Genomic DNA, 21,723 nt, shown 5'->3' with positions numbered 1-21,723 from the left:
GCAAGTCTTGGCGATCGTTGCAACGATCTCTGCCATAGATACCATAAGAGATACCGGCTGACACTCAAGACGTCTTCATTCAATGTTATATGCAAAGTAGATAAATCAGAACAGCGCGCTGCCATGCCGCCTCAACGCTTTAATCGCTTCAAAGGGTATCATCATCCATGCATGCCTCCACAACGTACCGCTGACATTGTCGACACGACACTCAATAACTGTCCTGTCTCCAATGTCCTCTCACCTTGATCCAATCATCCGCCTCCTTCTTCCCACCACGATACTCCAGACCCAAGCCGCGCTCAACCCATTCCTGGCTGCCCATCTCCGTCAACCGAGAAAGCGCTCGGGCGAAAGCGAAAGCTTCCTCGTCACCAGTGAACATGTTGCTCTTCTTCATGCTCTCCATGTTCATGCCTAGATCATCCATCATCATTCTCATCGCATCATCGACATCGCCACCTTGAGCGGTCTGTTTTGCCTCCTTGGCTGCCGAGCTGCCAGACCCTGCTGCTCTGTCAAGCAAATCGTCAACCTCGTCGCGAGACATGAAGATTCGGGTCAAGGGTACGGCTGTCGTGAGGACTAGCTTCGCTCTTGACTCGTAGACTGCATCCAGGAATGTGATGAAGCGGCGTGCAAGATCTCGGGAGCGGACGTTCATGCCTGGTACATCTGTCACGATGAAGGCATTGTAATGTTGAACGAGTTCCAGATAGTCTGCAGCGCCTGTCGCGCTGCCGATAAGTTCGTTGAACGTATACCAGCAAGCTTTGCCTGATGCTCGAGGCACTACGATATCCCGACCCCAGACTGTCTGCGTTTCCTGGTGCACGGGATTACGTTCAGGATCGCCCAGGAAGTTGAACCAATGTTCGGCGTGCTGCTTGGCTGCGGCGTCGATTGGATGATGGTACACGCCTGATGGCGGCCTCGGGATCTTGCGGTAGTCTGTTGTCGAGTCAAGGTTCAGCACTCGAAGCTGATCTTTGAGCAACCGGATGCATGGAATGAACGACTCTCGTTGGATGCCGTTTTTGTACAGCTCATCTGGATGGCGATTACTCGTCGTCACCAGCACCGTCCCATGCGCCATCAAGCTCTCAATAAGACGCCGCAGAATCATAGCATCCGCCACATCTGTGCATTGGAACTCGTCAAAGCACAGCACCGAAGACTTCTCGGCGATAGTGGCTGCCACAAACGGTATGCAGTCAATATCATTCCCATACTGCATCTTCATCTTGTGCAGCTCTTTGTGCACATCCTGCATGAAGTTGTGGAAGTGTATCCTTGTCTTGTGGGTGATGTTACTCGGCAATGTGTCGAAGAAGAGGTCCATCATCATGGTCTTCCCGCTTCCTACATCGCCATACATGTACAGGCCTTTCGGCAGATCTGACCTTGGCCGCATCTGAAGTTCACCAACAATCTTCCCACCAAGCAACGAGCCAAAGATAGACCTCTTCTTGGGTTGAAGGGACTCTATGGTGGGTCGGACCACTTTCGGCGGCTCATAGCCGCTCAGCGTATCATGTAGATTCTGCAGCTCTTGTATGAGCACTCGCTGATGCTCGTCGTTTCGCAGACGTCCCGAATTCACTCTGCGGTCGTACTCTGCTATCGGCCCTGTATGACCATATTCGTCGATCCTGTAGTCCGTCATGGTCGCCATGCTCCGCCGCGCCGATGTGCTGTATCGAAGGTTTCCTCTTCCTGGCATCTTTCCGACATCGCCCGTGATCCTGCCATGCCAGCTCGCTGCGCGGCTCGCCAGACACTGCGCGCATATCGTCCGCCTCTGCTGCATTATGACCGATGAAGTATGGGAAGCCTGGGTAAAACTCCGCAGAGCTCTGCCAGCTTCCCTCGAGGCCATGCTGGTCCCTTCTCTTGCCCGTTTCCAGAGCCGTGGATCGTGGGAATCAGGGTATCATAGTTCGTCGCTGGTACTCGGGATCGGAGCTCCTCCTCCAAGGTTATGAATTCTGGTGAGCCTATTTGGAACGGTACCTCACTTCAGTGAATATGGAGTAAACGATCTGTGCAGCTGTGTGTGCTCGTGGCGGCAGACCAGCTCCGAGTCGGCGGATGAACTTGACCCGCTCGGCAAACGCCTCGGCCTTGGCGTCGTTCCTTCTCTGCTGACACAACTTGAACCACACCCTCCTTCGTGATAGCATGTCAACCTCCAACTACATGTATCCTTGTCGTGCCGGGGGAGAAGATCATACGCAATGTCAAAAAGCCCATTGTTGCTTGGCGTCTTGCTCCAGATTGCATTGACTAGCAAAGCCAAGATCAGACATGCTCCTATAAGATACTGGCTCGAACTACGTGTGATCTTCAGGCGAGACCATGCTGGAACAACCATAGCCCAGGACTGTGTGCTGGTGATATGGGAGCCCTAACTGCAGTACAGATACAGTTGGTCAGCAGGAAGTCGCATCATCCTCCAGGATTTGTGCTACAAGCAGTCAGCATTAGAGCTGACCATAAAGACGACATGCTGTTTCTTGATAGTTCCCATTCTTTGATAAACCCATCCTTTAACTATACTCACGATGACTGACCAGATCATCCTCTACGATGCTCCATCGAAAGCACCTCGCCGGTCGTTCAGCCCGAATACATGGAAAGGTAATGATGCCAAAGCACTTCCCCTCAGCCTCTAATTATGCACAGTGCGAGCTATACTCAACTACAAGAACATCCCATACCGCACCGAATGGCTAGAATTCCCCGACATCCGACCCACCCTGAAGTCCTTCGGCATCCCACCGAACGACCCAAGCGAACACTTCGACCACTCCATTCCCGCTGTCAAGCTCCCAGATGGTACCTTCGTCATGGAATCTGCGCAAGTTGCTCAAGCTCTTGAGAAGTACCAGCCAGATCCGCCAGTCTACCCTGACAGCGAAAGTGCCATCCGTGCCCAAGAACTCGTCACGCAGTTCGGGAACCGCCTCTCAGTAGCATATCTCCACAGACTCCCAGACATGCTCCTCACCCCAGAGTCAGCCAAATGGTACCACGAAGCTCGGACAAGGTTGATTGGCGCAAGTCTTTATGATCTTCGAGACAGCCCTGATTTGGGCGAAGGTGTCGCTTGGAAGAATGCAGAGCCCACCTTCGCCGTGTTGAAGGAGTTTCTCAGCGAGAATCCGGAGGGGCCGTATGCAATGGGTCAGCAAGTCAGCTATGCGGACTTTGTGCTATTGGGGTTCTGGAAGATTCTGGGAAAGATTGATGTGGAGGGCGATTTGTTTGGGAGGGTTATGGAGATGGATAGGAAGTTTGAGGAGCATGAGAGGGCTTGTCGGAAGTTCTGTGAGAAGGATGATTGAATTAAGTATCACCGGAAAACTTGGCAGAGAAGTGTTGCAAAATAAGTCCCGAGACAACACTTTTCTTCGCATTGTTATTGCTGATCTGTACAGCTTAGCCGCATTGCGCAGGATGTAGGGAGGTAGATGCCCACACTATGAGCGATTATCCGCGATATCCTCGGTTCGTCATCGTCGCAAGATGACTACGCAGTGACGACCCCAAGCTTCGATTCAGCGATTATCTCTTGGCCATCGTAAGCTTCTCTCCATTTGGGCTCGAAAGATGTTCTGGGCCGCGACGAGCCCTAGGAACAGGATCCAGGCGGCAACCCTGGTCGAGATGTTGTTGCGATGTCGAGAAAGCTACCGCGGAGGCCCAATGCTGCGGGATGAGGTCCCTCATTAGAGTCACCGGTGCACGCGAAGGCACGAGGATATATTGTCGCTAATGTTGGCTCGCACCTTCCTCCTGAAGTACGTCGCACTAGGCATGTGCGTCGGCTTCATCCGAGCGGGGCCCACAACGCCTTCCGGTTTGTTCATGAGCTTCTCTTCACTTCACTTCCTTTCTTTCAATAATCCACACCACCACTTCGGACCAAGATGCCAACCGCCGACGGCGTGCCGACAGTCGAGGCGCTGAAAGAGAAGCTTTGCAGCATCGCGAACATAGTGCACAAAATCAGCCCGGAACAGCGCAAAAGACTATCGACATGGCTGAAGCAGCTGTCGTAAGTGCTCATCGATGTGACTAGTCTTGGTCACAACTAACAGCTTGCAAGGCATCCATCAAGCCTTTCCGCTTCCTCGACCTACCTGCAGAACTCCGCAACCGCATCTACGATCTCGTTCTAACAGGCGAAGAACTCATGCTTTACAGCATGTGCAGACACTACGACGACGAAGGCGACGCAACGCAGCCCAGCATCGCCCGAGTCTGCCGCCAGATTCACAACGAAGCACTACCAATTTTCTATGGTCAGAACACTTTCTTCGCCCACATCCATCGCGCGGACTTCACCTACCTTTTCGACTTCATGGAAACTATCGGCGAGGCAAACAGGAAGCACACGCGGAAAGTTGTTCTCCAGATGCAGGATCTCTGGGCATGCGGCGAGGGAGCAGAGGACTTCATTCGATGGCTCGCTCGATGCCGTGGAGTCGACAAGCTGGAGATCGAGATTGATGTGAACACATGGATTGGAAACCATACTCGCCTGTTGACATCGCAGGAGATGAGTGCATGGGGCGATGGAGAGAAGCCTCGTGTTGAACTGATGTGGAATGTCATGACAGAGGCCATAGTCCTCGCTCGGGAACTCGCAGAGTCTGGCCAAACACGGGAGGCGAGGTTCAGGGAGAGGTACGAAGAGTGGATGACAGACCACAACTTCTGGTGCCCCAGTGAGCGAGACTCCTGCAGCTCGGGCCACCCGCATGACGGGTACTGTATGGCAGGAAGCGACAGGCAGGTGTACTCGTTCAGAGAGCTGGATACTGAGCGTGAGCCCAACAAGCGATACTGGTCCTCGCGGCAGGCGGATGGAGGCTTGTAGCTTTCTTTAACCGCAACGCCAGTGAAGCAGTCCGGTACGTACCGGGACTCTAATAAGTCCTCTTAACCGGCGGTATACTCTCCATTTCCCCCTTATCCAACGTATCCATCACCACCCTCCTATACCCAATCTTTACCTCATCCGCATTATCCTTCTGCCAACTCAGGGTATGCTTCATCCACTCCTTATCATTCCTATCCGGGAAATCCTCCCTCGCATGAGAACCCCTACTCTCCTCTCTGAGCACCGCACTCTTCGCCGTCTGCGCCGCACAAGTAAGCAAATTCCGCATCTCCAACGTCTCAATCAGATCCGAGTTCCAGATCATGCTCTTATCTTTCACGGCTAAGCGGTCCCGGAAATCTTCCTGGACTTTCTGGATTTTCTCGTTGCCGATTTCCAGGGCTTCTTTCGTGCGGAAGACGGAGATGTCCGCTTGCATGACTTTTTGCATGTCGCTTCGGATCTCAGCTCCTAGCTTGTCGCCGTCGGCGTTTCGGATATCCTCCATGGCGTTGAGTTCCTTCATCCCAATGTCTTCGGGTGCTTTCTTATGTGGCATGCCCTTTTCGAAGTTCGCGGCGATATCCAAGGCGCAAGCTCGGCCGAAGACGACAATATCGAGGAGTGAGTTGGCGCCGAGGCGGTTTGCGCCGTGGACTGAGACACAGGCGACTTCACCGGCTGCGTAGAGTCCCTCGACGGGTTTCTCGGCTCCTGTGATGGGGTCCACGTTCAGGACTTCTCCTTTCCAGTTTGTGGGTACGCCACCCATGCAGTAGTGGACGGTTGGTAAGACTGGGACTGGTTCTTTCGTCACGTCCACACCGGAGAACACTGATGCTGTCTCTGCAATTCCGGGTAATCGCTCCATGATTAGTTCCTTGGGAAGATGTGATAGTTGGAGATATACATGATCTTTGTCGGGTCCCACTCCTCGTCCTTCTCGGATTTCCATGTTCATCGATCGAGAAACAACGTCTCGAGAGGCGAGGTCTTTCGCTGTGGGTGCGTATCGTTCCATGAATCGTTCGCCGTTGCTGTTGAGAAGATAGCCACCTTCACCGCGAGAGCCTTCTGTGATGAGCACACCTGCGCCGTAGATGCCTGTAGGATGGAATTGAATAAATTCGAAGTCTTGGTTGGGGAGACCAGCTCGTGCGGCCATGGCCTGGAAGGACTGTGTCAGCGGCATTGCTCAAATGAAACGGGCTTGAGAACCTACATTGCCATCTCCTGTCGATGTATGTGCTGACGTGCAGGAGAAGTATGTCCTGCCGTATCCTCCTGTTGCGAGTACTGTATTCTTCGCAAACACTCTGTGCAATGTTCCGTCTTCCATGGACATACAGAGAATACCAACACACGCTCCATCAACCATGAGCAAGTCTATCGCGAAGAACTCGATGAAGAAATTCGTGTTGTGCTGCGACCAACCGTCAGTGTTTCGTTCTCAATGTCTGCCTCGTCCTGCATATCCTCAATCTTACCTTCACGCTCTGTCCATAGAGTGTGTGCAGCATTGCATGTCCTGTCCGATCCGCGGCACTGCAACACCTCACTCCTTGTCCACCCTTACCATACTTCAACGACTGCCCTCCAAGTGCTCGCTGGTATATCCGTCCATCTTCCGTCCTATTTTAGCAGACCGTCAGTAAATCCCTCTTATCCCAAACACCCACCACACTCCCTCCACATCCCCTCCTTCACATCCAATCCCGACTCACCTCGAAAAAGCCATCCCATAATTCTCCAACTCATAAACCGCCTTCGGCGCCTCTCTACACATATAATGAATCGCATCCTGATCACCCAACCAATCACTCCCTTTCACCGTATCATACATATGCCACCTCCAATCATCCTCCGTCATATTCCCCAGCGCCGCATTAATCCCGCCCTGGGCTGCGACCGTATGACTCCTCGTCGGAAACAACTTCGTTATACATGCTGTTTCCAGTCCAGACTCTGCTAGACCGACGGCCGCGCGGAGCCCAGCGCCGCCGGCCCCGACTACGATGGCGTCGTAGTGGTGGTTGATTATGGGGTGGGGGGAGGAGATGGGGGAGTTGGATTGCGTTGTGGCGCGGCGGCGTTGGGTGGTGCCTAGGTAGGTGCGGCGTTGGGAGGTGGGGAGGGTGCAGAGGAGGTGGTGGCGGAGGGTGTGGGTGATGCGGTGGGTGAAGGACGAGGTGGTGGTTGCTGAGGAGCGAAAGCAGTCCAGGAGGGACCTGCTGAGGGGTTGTGCCATGGTGGTGGTGAGGTGTGCTCGCGAGCACTCAGATCGGGTATGGTAACTTCAAGGCCTGACTGCCTCTCTCTCTATCGCCCCAAGATAATCGCCTTCCTGCTCCAACTTCAAATCCTCCAACTCAATACAGCGAATATAATCCGCTATAGCAACACACCGCCGTCCTGGATCGTGAAGCACCAGAGGAGTCGAACGAAAGGAAGACGTCCAAACAAGACATGAAAGGTGAAGGGAAGAATGAAGCTGTAATACTCAACCCAATGTATACTTTGCCGTCGATTAAGCTCCTCCCGCAATTGCAGAGAGAGAGAGAGCGCGTCAAGGTGCAGGAAGAACAGCGCCCGAGGTCACGATTATGGAGTCTGCAGTGACAAAAGCTGCTTCTCAATTGGTCGATGTGGATCGTGGGGTCTAGCGTGCTTCCATTATTGCCGGATGGAACATGGGAATAACGATATGGCAGCGACGAATGTGCACAAGGCAATTGCGGCAATCACAGAAGAGACATCCACATATGCCTTATCTCATCATTAGCACCAATGGTATTCCCGGACATGTGACAGCATTGCACTGCAACACAGAGTCTCAAGTTCATGCTTCATTCCATCTATCAATCCTTCTTCCCACTCTTCCCCCTCCCCCTCGCAGAGGCGCCATCGAAATAGCTCGTAGCAGAACTCGCAAACACACCCACTGCAGGTGCTTGGGCAAGCAATCCTTCTCTGCCTCTGTCATCCTCATCTTCATCATCACCGATTTCAAACTCATCTGTCATTTCGATCAGATCTCCGATTCCGCCGGCACCTTTCCCTGGTGTGCCGACAGAAGCTCTTGCAGCTTGTTGGCGGTCTGAAGGGGTGTGCACAGCTTTGGTCGCTAGACGGCGTACCCAAGATTCGATAACGCTGCCCACATTCTCGAGGTTCAGATTCAGGTTAGGACCAGTGGGGTATGCTGGTGTAGCATTGCCGGATGCGGCTGGTGTTGCGTCGTCGGTGTAGAGAGGTAAGTCAGGTTGATAGAGAGATTGTTGATTCCGTGGTGGCGCGACGTCTGGTAAGTGTTTCGCGAACATCTTGTTGAGACCATCCTGAGCGGGACCAGGGAAGTGTACGTTCCTTCCCATGCTGCCTACACCACCTGGCCCGGCCAGGTAGTTGGGAAAGTAGCCATTCATAGCATTGCTAGCTCGTCGACCGTGCGTGCGTCGAAGTGGAGTCGATCGATGCGGTGACGATGCTGGATTGTGATCATTCGTATTCGAACGTGCGAGGTCCAGCGACGTTGATGGTGTGTCGAGATCAGAGTATGAGTTGCTTTTCCGTCTCGCTGGAGGAAAATAGCCCAGTGCTCTTCGGGGTAAGCGTGCGATTTCGGTAGGCTTGCTGTCACCTGGTAGCATAACCCAAGAATCGTGTTGCCAAGGAGGTTCCGTTTCAATGACAGAGCCATCGGCGGAGGTCGTGTGTGTCGATGTCGAGTTTGTGCGATCTCTATTTCCTCGCCCCGCTGTGCCATTCGGGATCGGAATTGCTGCCGTGGGAGTAGGCACTTCTTCCGCCTGCATCGAAGACAATGCTTCACTCTCCGACCCCAGCAGGTCCAGATCTCCTTCTGCACTTGACACACGTCTGCCCTTAACACCACACGCATCCACCGGCAGTATCAATGTAGTCCGCGCCTGCACAACATCGTTCGGCCACATTCTATTCGCCTTGCGCAATGCATTTGCGGCTATGTTGTATCGGATTGTAATCCCCGCCACTGTGTCGCTCTTCTTCACATGGTGCAAATACACCAAAGCTTCCCGATCCTCATTGTCGCCAGGCGGTGCTGACGCCGAGTTTCGATCATCAGACAGCCTCCGCTTGAACTTGCCCAGAGCATCTGGATAGCTGCTCTCCTGCCGTGTCAACATATCCTTCCTCTTTTGCGCTCGTAATGCTGCCAACTGTTCGTCTCTCGACCCAACTCCTATGTCGCTGCCTTGAGGATGCGATGTCGGTATCGAGGGTCCCCATTGACTCGGAGGTGCGCTGGATGACCCTGTCCGCTGACTATCCAGCCGGCTTAGAGGTCGCCTGGCTCTCGGCTGGCTCGACCCTTCATTCGAGGACAGGTCACTCCCCAGAAAGTCGGATGCTATGCCTTGCAGTGTACTCCACGAAGTACCCCATAGTCCCGCCAATGGGTTAGGCGAGTCAGCTCCGGACTTCCTTTGTCTGGCAGATCCGGCTCGAGTCGGCGATCCAGTGCTTCGGACAGCATGTTTCCTTTGGTACGTCGGACCCGTTCGCTGTGGATGTGCTGAAGGTATGAGTGAGGCTGATCGGCTATCAAAGGGTGAAGGTAAAGGTGATGCTACGCGGGTGCTTCTGGCATTGATGGGGTCGAAGGCGGTCTCGTCACCCTCGTCGAGTCCGGATATGAGGCGCTTTGTGCGAGGTCTAAGGGTGGAGGCCGTCGAATGGGTGGAGCTGTTCCGGACATTGCTGCTGGTCATGGCGGACTACGTGGCAGCTGCGCCGTGCCGATGGGATGCATTGGATGCCTGGATCTTGCGCCACGACCTCACGCAATCACGGCAGCATGTTTCATGTGATTTGCATGTGTAAGGCAGTATGTATCTGCGGGTGGTGACGGTGTGTTGTCGTGTTATCTGGACTGCAGGACGCGATCTCGCGGCATGTGCCATGTGAGGGCAGCGATGACGAAGCTCGGGGACCCTGGACCCTGGTCAAGCACCAAAGCTTCAATGTTCCTCCTTGCCTCCTTCGAGTTGCACGACTTCCACGACATCACTTTCTCACAGCGACAACACTTCTCCAACCACCCTCACTTGAGAACAGAAAAGCGCTGCAGTAACCCACTATCTTGGAAGCGCTTCTTCGTGGACTGCGTACTCTTACTTTGATACCTGCACTACCTGTATTCACGACGCCTTCTGGACCGGTCGTGCGAGGGCGAACCTCCAAGCTCAGCCTCACACTGAGCTGCGCCGCGATGACTTGGTTTTGTTCTGCGACTTGACCTTTTGGATGTCGAGAACGAAACCTTCTTCCATCAGCTGTGATTACACGTTCCAGATCCAGGCTTGAGCAAAGATGCCCTCAAAGCGATCCGCAGAGTCGACGCCTCAACGTGGCTCGAAGCGCCTCAAAGAGCATACACCGGAAGCTAAGAGAGCGCGGCTGTATCAGGCTGTAGATGCAAGTCGCAAGGAGATCCGACTCTTGGTCGTAGCAGCAGGAGCGAAAGACGATCCCGTACGAGGGACCTTCAGGCACGTCTCGCTACTTGACGACCCGAAGCCGGTAAGCACGCATGCCAGCACCAGCGGACCAGGCGTATCTGTAAACACTGGGCACTGCTAGCAGCCAGAATGCGCGTCTTTGCGGTAGCCCCAGTGTCGAAACATCCAGCTGACATTGGTAGGTCTTCGAGACCATCTCATATGTCTGGGGCGATCCTAAGCTCCGAGCCACGATGTTCTTGCATGGCCTACTCATCGGTATTCCCAAAAGCTCCGAGCGTGTGTTGCGACGCATGCGACACAGACATTGTCAGCGTAAGTAGACTGATGCGCCACGATCGTATCAACGTGCTTGGGCATCGCTTGCGACCCTGATGTTTTTCGAGCAACGATGCTCCTAACCCCGGCCAGAGACGTAGATCACCTCAGGTAGTGGTGTCCCATCACAGCTGACGTTATGGTGTTCAGGTGTCTTGTGGATTGACGCTGTGTGCATTAATCAGGTCGATGTCGAGGAGAGGAGTTAGCAAGTATCGATTATGGCAGACATCTATGGCACTACGACGCACAACCTGATTTGGCTGGGCGAGGAAGAGCCATATACTCAGTCAGCACTGTCAGCCATTTGTGCCATCGGCGAGGAGATTCGAGAGGAAACCGAGGACTTCGCATTGCTGCGCGACATGCTCTATGATGAAAACACATATTTTCGATATTTAGACAGCCATCTGAAGGCCCAGTACGATACATCTGCACTTGTAAGTATGATCTGTGCAGCAGAGGGCCGGCCTTGTCTTTGCTGTTCTCTCACCTGCCCTACGGTCCCTCGACGCAGGAAGACGTGCATGTGAGAGGGTCAAAGCGTAACGAAGATCAAGTCAACGCTAACATTCCCAGGTCAGTTTCTTGTACTTGGAGTGGTTCTCGCGTCTCTGGGTGGTACAAGAAGCCGCGCTGTCATCGCGCAACACCTGTTGCGTAGGAGCGCTAAACATTGGCCTTGATGAGATTTTGCGAGTCGTGGGCTGGCTGCGTCACAAATGGCATCACATTGCCGATGATATCAAGGATCCTGTCGGTAGCATCTTCCCTTTGTTCAATTGGGCAGATCGCCAACACGGCCTGTTTGGCTCCGGCCTAAGATCGCCTGAGGCCATGGATCTCCTTATTGACCTACGCGCCTTCCACGCATTCGACCGTCGAGATCACGTATTCGCTATCCTTGGTCTTCTCCAGAAGCACACCGGATCTGAAACACCTGTGGCTCTTGCCGCGGACTACAATGCCTCCCTCGCTACTGTGCTGCATCCGGCGACCAAGTATATCGTACAAGAAAGGGAGCATTTGGAAGTTCTGAGATTTGTCACGCACCGGGCAGTGGAGAACAACGAAGATGACATTGCATCTTGGGCACCTTCGCAGCATGTAGCCTGGGATGGGGCAGTAGACACGATGGGCTTTCAGGGCCTGTGGCATAATGCTAGTGCGGGTCGTAAGTTCGTGACACAGCAACTGAACGACGAGCCGTCGATTCTTCGCACAACGGGAATCGCTGTTGATTCAGTGCAGAACCTAGGCACTGTCTGGCGCCTAGCGTCTAGGCGTGACTACTCAATCGTGCAGCTGATCGCCGAGGCAGATGCACTTGTGGCCGGGACTTCGGCTGGGGTTGCAAATAGGAACGCGTTCGCAGCTATGGTGCTGTGTGCGGGCACAACGGAGAGTCTCACAAACTATCAGGAGGCAGAAGCCGGAGCTGCATGCTTGGCGTACACATCCCTGAAAGAACAGTGGTTAGCACTTCCCGACGATGAACTTGAGCCGTGGGCCCAGTATCTCAGCAGAAATGACAAGTCCGCCACCTCCTTTGCGCAGGCACTGGCCAACGCAAGCCACAACCGGATGGTCTTCAAAACAACTTCCCGTTACGTTGGTCTAGGTCCACAGACTACTCGGAAGGACGATATCGTGGCCATACTTTATGGCAGCCGATGGCCAGTCGTCCTTCGCGAATTCGAGCAATATCCTGGGGACTACGAGTTCGTTGGGACTTGCTATATGTACGGCATCATGAATGGCGAAGCTGTACACGAGCACGAGGCGAGCGGGAAAGAAGTCGAGACCTTTCGGCTGAGGTGATAATTTGCATGGCCGCTCGCTGCTGGGCGGGATGAAGTACTGTGGGGGGGATTCTGACGACTGGAATGTCAGCATGGGGATCAGGGCAGAGATGAGAGCAGCTCATGTGCCAGATGGATAGTGCGCATCGATCGCCGCGGGTCCATTTGTAGATCTTTGGAAGCCTCAATGCTCTGCCTACAGGGCCTCAAAGTCGACGTTCTCAAGGTTGATTCGATGCAGAAGCTGGGTCCACAGGAAGATCTGGAGAGGTTTGTGCGATGATGCTGTGATGTCTTCATGTGAATTCCAGCATCCTCGATAAGGAGATCCAGTCTCTATCGGCCATAATCAGCAAAAAGTCGATTTGGGGCAACGGCGAAGTTAGGCCTCGGAGTCGTCGCAGACGGCATTAGAAGAACTTCGTAGCGTTTGTTGATCGTTGTGTAGTGAGACTGCATGATTTGAAGAAGATTCGATATTAGTGGGTGGAGTTCTGGACGGATTCGGTCGAAACGTGGATTTTGTCTGGGAATGATGTGGGCGTCTATGACAGTACAAATTAGCTTGAGGGGTGCTTTTGAGCTTGTACTGGTCGGCTGATTCATCGGCAGAAGTTAAAATCTTGGGGACCGGGATTTTTTGGATCCAGAGTACGACAAGACAGCCCAACGGGTGTATCTGGAGGTGTTCCCACGTTTTGTGAGCGGGAACTGTGTCGTTGGAACAAGTTCTGATGTTCGCTATACCCAGTGCTTCGAGGCAATACTAACAAAAGGACTTCCACTTTATCATGCCAGAGCATAAGTCATCGGCGAGGGCTGTGGAGCTTGCTGGGAGAATCTGGGTCATTGTAGAGTTAAGACTCGGGCTCAGCTATGAAGTTGGTCATCAGCCCAAGGTGAGATGTTCCAGCCACAGCGCCGAGAGCGAATGTTTTATCGTCGCCACTTTGAGCACCGGAGGCACTGCTTGCTGCGTCAGTATCCATCGTCGTAGGACTGAATACAATCCGGTAAAGTCTTGTGGTTTTCCGGTCAAACCCCACGAGATGGCTTAGCATCATGTACCGTTAGGGACCACTAGCATTACCTCGATCACCGTAGCCTACAACCACCGATTTACCGGTTGCAGGCTCAAAATCGATGATTCTATTCACAACAACCATCCCGAAAATTTCTGATTGCCTTCCGCTCAATAGCCACGAGATGGCTTGGCAACATGTGATGCTAGCAATACATCGTATCACCTCGATTACCACATCGGTACCGGAGCCACTGCTCGCCGGCTTATAAATAGTGACAACGAGCTTTCGGAGTTCTGTAGCCTTCCGCTTAAAGTTCACAAGATGGCTTGGCATCATGTGCTGCTAGCAGCAGGCAGCGCTACCTGGGAGACCAATAAAGCCACCGGAGCCACTGCTTGCGGGCTCAGAATCGAGGATCAGAGTTAGAACAACGACCTTGCAGAGTTGTATAGCCTTCCGGTCGAAGATCATCGTATGGCTTGGCATGGTCTAGTTCTAGCAAATATCAGTATTACCTTGATCACTAGAACGGCACCGGGGCTACTGCTTATGGGCTCATAATTGATCATGACAGCGATTACAACGATCACTGAGAATTGTGTAACCTTCCGATTGGAGACCATGCGATAGCTTCTCATTGTCTTACACCAGCGGCCATCGGCATTGTCTCATTCACCAGTAGTTCTAGGCCCCGGAGCCACAGCTTGCGACCTCCAGATCCATTCCGATAGTATTGAAATTTTTCGCGAGAGTCCTGTTGCCTTCCGGTAGAGTTTCATGTAATGGGACGGTTGGCTCGTGGCTCCAGTAAGCGCAGAGGGCCACATTGCCTGACCTCACTCCCACGCACCGGAGCCCTCACCCGAACAATAAAGATCATCTACAACAGTGTTTTGAACAGTGTTTGAGCGCGTCATAGCCATCTCGTCACACCTTAGGTGACGGGATAGTCAACTCGTGGCTCCAGCGAGCGCAGAGGATCGTCTTGTATGGTTATGCTTGCAATCACCGAACCGCATGCTTGAGTGTTCGGAATCCTTTCTAAGGGTACTGTGAAAGGTCTTGTAGAGTATCATAGCCTTCCGGTCATAGGTCGTGAGATGGGAGCGCCTCATCGTAGCGGGGTAGTCTTGCAACGCTGTAGATTCCGGACATGACCACAAGGACCGGAACTGTCCCCAGCTGGTCCAGAATCCATGAAAGCTTCATGATGAATGATATGCCAGAGCTTCAGCACCTCCTGGCCGTATTTCATGCGATGGCTTGACCTACTGGCGATGCCAGCATTTCGGTCTGACTGCTTGCGACCGGTATAAGCACCAATACTACGTCTAAATGACCCAAAGACCACCCCACTAGGGTGCTGGATAGTATTTGAGGATGCTGTGGTCTTCCGGTCATAATTGATGTGATGGGAAGGAATGCATCATATAGCTGTGATGAACAAGTTCTGAGCTGTAGCTTCTCCCTTAAACACCACAACGTTGCTGTCAACAGCCACAACGCAGACAGTAGGACCGGATTGATAGCATTGAGAGCACGGGCTGTGGTCATTTGGCGGGGGGTACCATATGGGTTGATTTTGTCGCTGGTTCGTGCCAGTGCTGCACAAGTATCAAGGTAGAGCACGCCCTGAATCTTCGGCGTCACCTGCCCCATGATGTTCCCACCGTTCTTCCTTCCCTGGGCGCTTTGGAGGGTTGCTGGTGTGTTTCGGTAACGCTTCGGTCTCGCGGTGGGAGGGTGAGGTCAGAGGTATCGATCGGAGCCTTCATGTTTACAACGGCATCGGGGAAGGATTTTGGGTAGTTATCCCGTGAGTGCCTGGCGGCTAGAATCATGGACTCATCAATTCATACTACTTTGGGACGTTAAGCTCAGCAAATCTAATGCCATCTCTTCAATGCCGCGCCTCGCTAAGCCCACAGCAAATGCATCTCCTGTACACACCGCAGCTCCTCCGGTGGAGCTGACCATCGGTCACGCCCATCATCGTTATCACTTTGTCTGCTCTGGCGTCTTCGCCATACCCGCGCCCACTCCCCTCAACAGCACAATCGTATTTCCCGTCTGCACGCTCTGCCCCAGCTTCTCTCCAAACTCCAGTAATCTCCCACCTTCAACGTGGAAGACTCTCAACTTGTCCTCCTCGCTCTCGCTCCGGTTGTTCATGTTCTGGACCTGTAGACTCTTCGCGGCGAGGTCGAGGACGCGGCCTATGGAGTATTCGGAGCTGTAGAAGAAGTTGCCTACAGACAGAAGGGTGTTAGCAATGTCCGGTGTGGGAGTGGGCTGGGCTGCAGCGAAGACGCCGGAGAGACGTGGAGCGCGTCGTGCATTGGATGGCTCCAGTCATCCGTCTTCGTCCAAGCCAGTGACTCACCTTTCGGTATCTTCGCAGTGATGGTATCTGACGAGGCCTCCACATGGAGATATATCCTCTTATCCTGCGGTATCTTGTCTTCCCCTTTCGCCGTCTTCTTCAAAGTTGCTGTCGCGGCTATTGACGCTGCGGCGGATTGTTTCGCCTTGGTCTGCGGGAGACTGGCCGTCTTTGAAGCGCCCCATGCTCTCAGCTTTTCTAACGCGGCTAAGCCCTTCTCTTTCTGTGTTGGTCCGTTGCTTGGTCGTGCACCTTTCGGGGTGATGCTCGCGCAGTTATGTTCGTGGGTGAGTCGATGTTTGAGGCAGTATCTGTGAGGAGGATGGTGTCAGCCATACTCCAGCAGCATAGAAGATGGCGAGACGGTAGAGCGAGCGCGTCGTGCAGTACGTATCCCCAACAATCCACCGTTGTCCAAGCCACCGCTTCTTGCCTGGTGCCCTTATCGTACGCACCTGTAATTGCACTTGTCACACTGCACCGCCGTCACCAACGGCGTATCGATCAACGTCTTGCAAGAACGTTCCGAGCACTGCTGCTCATGTGTGAGTATATTTGGCTTCGGCGAAGGTGTGTAGCCTCGTAATGCGGCTCCGCGATTGGCATCTGCTCGTCTCCTCGCCCATTCGCCAGCTTTGGGACATTGATGGGCCGTCTCAGTGCGGTGGTCTAAGCAAAATTTGCTGGGATGCGTCAGTCAGGCATTTCCTTAACATGCGGATATACTCACACACCCTTGACAGCTCTCGCATTTGAAGGGAAGGAAGTCGAGTTGCCGGCAGAAGGTCATTTGGCAGTGCGCGCCTATCGCTTCGACATCGCCGACGGCCAATTTGCTGAAGGTTTCGTCGGTGGGGGGCTCGGATGGGCGCGAGTTCGACATGATTATTGTGGGTCGCGGCTGGTGTGCGTGCACGGCGTGTTCATCGACAGCCTGATTGCTCACTCAGCAGGCGAAGAAGATTCTAGGCCGAAGACTGTCGATCAAAGAGGTCCCGCTCGCAAGGCGAGGGCGGCTTTGACCTACGTGAAGCTCCCTGACTGCCTGAGATGACTCACTGGCCTCGAGAAGGCACGTGCGCTTCACTCTACTCCACGAGCGGTTGCTATGCTGCAGTATCCAAAGAGCAGCCATCACATGCGACAGCCAGGGTTCATGCTTCCGGCTCGGCCCAGCTCTCGGGAGTCGGAGCCGTGCTTGCCACGCTAGGCTCATCGTGCGTGGAGACAACGCGGGGCAGCGACACGACACGACACGCCGACGAGGCGAGGCACGAGGCACAAAGAGAGCTCCATCTCACCATCCACTCCACTACATCGTGTCCTTGTTGCCGAGCGCCTCTCCTGCTCATTTCATGTTGCATCGTTGTTTCCTTGCTGCTCGCGTGGTACCAGAAAGCTTGCTAAAGGCAACGTCCAGCATCTCGTCAGATCGTTGATGAAGCTCCGGTAACGACACCACGAGCTGACCAACCCATCCCATCGCGTGCTTCGAGCTCGGCGGAGCTGCACACATCACCATGCTACCTCCTCAGCTGCAGTACAGCCTACGCAAACGATCGTTATCGACCGGCTCCCTCGACATCGTCCGAGCATCGACTAACTCCATCCTCCGTGGCGGTGTTGCTTGCTCCCAAACACGCAGCTTCTGGGGTTGGCGTCGATGTGATTACACCTCTCACATCGATCCGATGTTTCACCGCTTCGTTCGCTACCGTACATTGAAGACACGAGCAAAGCTTCTCGACAAGCTACGACGCAAAGGTCGATGGAACTGGGATGTCGAGCAACGTCCCTTCTTCAGCCCGAAGCACGTAAGATTAGCACATCACATTGGTCGGCCGAGGTGGCGATACAGCCAAGATGGCGACAAGAAGGGTGGTGAGGAAAATGCCGAAGAAGACAGCTATGAGCTCAGTCAACGTGAGAAGGAGTGGAAAGACCAGATGGAGTCCATGCGTAAGCGTCTCGAGACGGATCCCTACGAGGCTGTGTTTGGGCGAAGATTCGAGCCATTTTGGAGCCCACTAGTCCCCAGCTGGATGCGTGAGGAAATGGGTTTATCCCGCTGGCCGAAGCCGAAGGAGACTCCCAGGGAGAGTGAGTCCACCGCACAGTCAAATGTGAAGCCCATACCCAAAGCACCACGAACACCGTCTCCAGAGCCTGTAGACAATGCAAAGCCGCAGAAGAAGACTGTCGATAGTGATGGCGAAACTCCCAATGGTCAACTCACAACCTTTCCGTACAACCCTGAGAACATCCTTACTGAACCTGAGCCAGAAACCCCGAATGGCCAGTTAACCAACTATTCTTATTCATCATCGACTTCATGGGACTCGTGGAACAAGAAGGCTCGCAAAGAAGAATGGGACTCTGTGAGCAATGAGACAAGACGTTACGAGTACGATCCTATCTCGAACCGCATGGTGGCGTTGGATCATCCAAAGTCCGGCGAGCCGCATAAGATGGACACGCCCACTGCTTCGTCAGAGCCTGGAGCTGCAACTGATCTAAGAGCACTAGCGTCGACATTGCGAGAGAACATGGATGCTGTCAAGTCAACTGCAGCGGACATTCCTTCGAATACGTCAAAGGAAGCACGAACGGCAATACCTGTGCCCACACAAACTACGCCACCTCCTGCTCATAAGACATCGGTCTACTTCCCATCGCTCATCAACACATCCGTCGTGCCGAAGACGAAGAAGTCATCATCTGTTGCCATGGTGCCAAAGAACGAGCTCAATTCACTAACTGCGGCTGAAGTACGCGCATCTGTAGGAAAGGCCAAGCGGGACACAATTACCGAACAGCGGCAACACGATCGCGCCTATCGACATGGAAAGCTTGACATCAAGCGCAGTCCGTGGGACCAAGCGGAGACGCGCATCATGCTTGAGAAAGAGCTCGACGGTCTACATGACAAGAAAGAGGCGCTGCTGAAGCATGAAGGTGGTCTGTATCATATCGAGAAGCAGAAGAAGGAATTGGCTAAGATTGAGCAAAAGTCGGTCGAGGTCAGCAAGCAGCTGAGGAACCTTGACGCTACGGAAGCCAAACTTGCAACTGGAGAGCCCACGGGTGCTTTCGTCTTTGACAAGGCGAACAAGAGCACTGGTCTCGAGACTGCCTTGTCACAGAAGCAAAATCTCACTTCGACGTCGCCTCCGCAGAAAAGTTCGGCTCTGCAGCAGTCACTGCAGCCTTCTTTAGAGCGCATGCAATCAAAGGAACTCAGTCTTGCCGACGAGCTGGATGATTCCGCAGCGCATGAGTCGACTGGAGAACCCATTAACTACAAGACTACTAATGTGCCGAGGGACTGGGAGAAGCAGGCTGATCTGCTCCAAGCAAACCGTGTTCAGCGTACACGCGGAACCAGTCTTCCAGAAATCGATCTCGCAGCAGATATTAATGCAAAGAACGCCGCCAAGTCAGCTGTCGAGGATGCAATCGAAGCCAAGAAAACTGGAGCACGCTGGACTGACATCATGAACGCGAAGCGAGCTGCATGGGAAGCAGAGCAAGCTGAAAAGAAGGCTGCCATCGAGACACGAGACGCCAGCAAGAATGCCACGCTTGAGAAGGCCAATGCTATGCTCGAGTCTGAAGTCAAAGAGCAAAAGTTCCTCGTGCAAGCTCACGAGAATCGATATGCACACAAGATCCGCTCGCTGCGTCAAGAGCTTGACACAGCCTACAAGCAGAGCAGCGTGCAAGGAGATATGCATACCGAACGAATTCGAAGCCTCGAGCAGGACCTTGAGAGGGCTCAGAAAGCAGCCGGAGAGACTTCCAAGGTCGAAAAGTTCCAGACTGAGCGCGAACGCTATCAGGGGAAGACCCGAGACCTGCGATCCGAGCTGGATGTGGCGTTCAAGCAGAGCACTATTGCTTCGGAGAAGCATGTTGAGCGAATCAGATACCTGGAAGCCGAGCTCGAGAAAGCTCTCAACCATCGAACAGACACGCTGGAGGTTGAGAAGCAACGATATGTGGGCAAAGTCAAGTCTTTCCGAGAGGAACTTGACAGGATGTTCAAACAAAGTAGTGCTCAAGGCGATAAGTATGTCGAGCGGATACGTGAGTTGGAGAAGGAGCCTGAGGAAGCGTGGAGGCCTGCTGCTGCTGCTGCTGCACGATCCGTCGAAGCCACACAGGCTGAGGGTGACTTCAGTGCGAATGTGGCCAAATACGCGAACAATGCCAAGTGGTACAAGCAGCCACAGCACAACACAGCCACGAAGTCTACTGGTCATGAGGCAGAGAAGGCGGCTCAGAAGCAGGAAAATCAAGAGCTTGTCCGCGAAGTCAAGAAACCCTACGAGAGCAAGTACGGTACGATCGATGTCAACCATGGCCAGCCGATCGGTCAGCCAGCGTCACGAACCACGAAGCAAGCACAGCAGGTCGTTGAGGTCGAATCTGACGTTGATCTTGGTAAGGCACTGGCAGACTATGAATACGAGCAAAGATATGGCTACCGTAAGGACAACCTCGAAGCTGAAATCGCGGCACAAGAGAAAGCGGCGCACGAAGCGCAAGCTCTCATTGCAGCAGAGTCCTCTGGCAAGATGAGACACTCGATCGCCAACAAGCTTGGTCATGACCTGGACTCCCAAAGTGCTCGCATCGTTGATGATACTGCACCTCGTCTCATCCCGACCGAAATAATCGCCCGCAGTAAGCAAGAAACTGCAAGCTCGAAAGAAGAGCTGAACACCTTCGGCATCACCTGGGAGGAGCCACCCGTATACAAAGTTCTTGCATACGACTCTGGAAACGACATGTTCTCGACCGCAACCACATCCTCCAACTTCACAGGCAACGAGCATCCAATCTCCATCCCCGAAGCACTATCTCAACTGTACCAGCCAGCGCGATTCGTGCCTCATTTCTCAGAGCTCCAACGTGAAGGCTACCAAGTCATCCACGGCACGAAGGACCTTCTCGTCTTCAAAAAAGTGAAGAACTCCCCGCCCGCACTATCCCTCGTCGACCACGGTCTCGTCAAGCCAGCCACGGAAGAGACGTCAACAACCAAGACTCCCAACACAACCATCAACCCAGTCGACGGCATGACCCGCACAATCGAACCCGAAACCGGCTCCTTCGCTTCCCCCACCGGCTTCGTCGGCGATAGATGGGACAACACCACCTCCGCCGATAACCTCACCGACTCTCTCAAAGATTACGATCAAAAGCACTCTTATAACCCTCGCATCAAGCGCGAAGAGCGAGTCTTCTCTGGTTCCCGCCTTTCGAGGAAAGAGAGGAGGCGTCATCATCACGAACCCAGTACAGAGCAGGTCAAGGAGTACAAGAAGAAGTGGAAGTCCTACAGGAGTAGAATGAGGTGGGCACTCGGTGTCGGCCTCGGCGCTAGCTGCGTCGCGTATGGGCTTGGAGCTGCTGCTGAGAGGAAGGAGAGGAGGGAGAGGGAGCGGTGGGAGGAGATTCTGGAGGGGAGGAAGGGGAGGTGGTGGTGAGTGGAACGAAAGTGAGATGCATTTTAAGGAGTTCTCGGAGAGCATTTTTAAGGGGTTATGAGGGATGTGGGTGCATAATGCTATACTGACGCCACTCTGATCTGTTTTATGGATCTAGATGACATGGATCTAGATGAAGACGAAGATGAAGATGAAGAGTATATGGTGCAATGAAGACGAGATGGGTTTCCTCTCTACATTCTCCAGTATCCATCAAGGCTCGCTTCAAATGTATATCCCTTACCCCCGACAATCTGGCGTGCGCGAAGACCTTCGGCCATGATAGATGCAGAACTAGTTCTACCAAATGGCGC

The 21,723-nt window shown here is 53.5% G+C and overlaps 9 protein-coding genes across 9 annotated transcripts; 5 read left to right on the top strand and 4 right to left on the bottom strand.

The window, feature by feature from the left end:
* Positions 1 to 211: 211 nt before the first annotated feature.
* CLAFUR5_08786 (uncharacterized protein) lies at positions 212 to 1,879 on the bottom strand (the record flags this gene model as incomplete). The annotated part of the gene is made up of 1 exon (XM_047907934.1): positions 212 to 1,879. One exon carries the CDS (start codon positions 1,877 to 1,879, stop codon positions 212 to 214), a length of 1,668 nt encoding a protein of 555 aa, XP_047760004.1.
* Positions 1,880 to 2,564: 685 nt separating this feature from the next.
* Positions 2,565 to 3,347, top strand: CLAFUR5_08785 (Glutathione S-transferase-like protein ustS; the record flags this gene model as incomplete). The annotated part of the gene is made up of 2 exons (XM_047907933.1): positions 2,565 to 2,640; positions 2,686 to 3,347. 2 exons carry the CDS (start codon positions 2,565 to 2,567, stop codon positions 3,345 to 3,347), a joined length of 738 nt encoding a protein of 245 aa, XP_047760002.1.
* Positions 3,348 to 4,042: 695 nt separating this feature from the next.
* Positions 4,043 to 4,885, top strand: CLAFUR5_08784 (uncharacterized protein; the record flags this gene model as incomplete). Its single annotated transcript, XM_047907932.1, has 2 exons — positions 4,043 to 4,060; positions 4,112 to 4,885. 2 exons carry the CDS (start codon positions 4,043 to 4,045, stop codon positions 4,883 to 4,885), a joined length of 792 nt encoding a protein of 263 aa, XP_047759826.1.
* Positions 4,886 to 4,934: 49 nt separating this feature from the next.
* Positions 4,935 to 7,136, bottom strand: CLAFUR5_08783 (putative succinate dehydrogenase [ubiquinone] flavoprotein subunit, mitochondrial; the record flags this gene model as incomplete). The annotated part of the gene is made up of 4 exons (XM_047907931.1): positions 4,935 to 6,056; positions 6,111 to 6,311; positions 6,376 to 6,520; positions 6,613 to 7,136. 4 exons carry the CDS (start codon positions 7,134 to 7,136, stop codon positions 4,935 to 4,937), a joined length of 1,992 nt encoding a protein of 663 aa, XP_047760007.1.
* A 610-nt stretch (positions 7,137 to 7,746) lies between these two features.
* CLAFUR5_08782 (uncharacterized protein) lies at positions 7,747 to 9,639 on the bottom strand (the record flags this gene model as incomplete). The annotated part of the gene is made up of 1 exon (XM_047907930.1): positions 7,747 to 9,639. The coding sequence occupies one exon, from the start codon at positions 9,637 to 9,639 to the stop codon at positions 7,747 to 7,749; it is 1,893 nt and encodes a 630-aa protein (XP_047759838.1).
* Positions 9,640 to 10,240: 601 nt separating this feature from the next.
* On the top strand, positions 10,241 to 10,712 carry CLAFUR5_08781 (uncharacterized protein; the record flags this gene model as incomplete). The annotated part of the gene is made up of 2 exons (XM_047907929.1): positions 10,241 to 10,450; positions 10,572 to 10,712. The coding sequence occupies 2 exons, from the start codon at positions 10,241 to 10,243 to the stop codon at positions 10,710 to 10,712; spliced, it is 351 nt and encodes a 116-aa protein (XP_047760005.1).
* A 216-nt stretch (positions 10,713 to 10,928) lies between these two features.
* Positions 10,929 to 12,528, top strand: CLAFUR5_08780 (uncharacterized protein; the record flags this gene model as incomplete). Its single annotated transcript, XM_047907928.1, has 2 exons — positions 10,929 to 11,147; positions 11,287 to 12,528. 2 exons carry the CDS (start codon positions 10,929 to 10,931, stop codon positions 12,526 to 12,528), a joined length of 1,461 nt encoding a protein of 486 aa, XP_047760006.1.
* A 3,004-nt stretch (positions 12,529 to 15,532) lies between these two features.
* Positions 15,533 to 16,800, bottom strand: CLAFUR5_08779 (AN1-type zinc finger protein 1; the record flags this gene model as incomplete). Its single annotated transcript, XM_047907927.1, has 4 exons — positions 15,533 to 15,783; positions 15,918 to 16,228; positions 16,373 to 16,600; positions 16,652 to 16,800. 4 exons carry the CDS (start codon positions 16,798 to 16,800, stop codon positions 15,533 to 15,535), a joined length of 939 nt encoding a protein of 312 aa, XP_047759457.1.
* A 637-nt stretch (positions 16,801 to 17,437) lies between these two features.
* CLAFUR5_08778 (uncharacterized protein) lies at positions 17,438 to 21,409 on the top strand (the record flags this gene model as incomplete). Its single annotated transcript, XM_047907926.1, has 1 exon — positions 17,438 to 21,409. One exon carries the CDS (start codon positions 17,438 to 17,440, stop codon positions 21,407 to 21,409), a length of 3,972 nt encoding a protein of 1,323 aa, XP_047759456.1.
* Between the last annotated feature and the right edge of the window lie 314 nt (positions 21,410 to 21,723).

The sequence above is a fragment of the Fulvia fulva genome, chromosome 3, assembly GCF_020509005.1.
Source record: "Fulvia fulva chromosome 3, complete sequence".
NCBI lineage: Eukaryota > Fungi > Ascomycota > Dothideomycetes > Mycosphaerellales > Mycosphaerellaceae > Fulvia > Fulvia fulva.
This window is presented reverse-complemented; position numbering and strand designations above follow the sequence as displayed.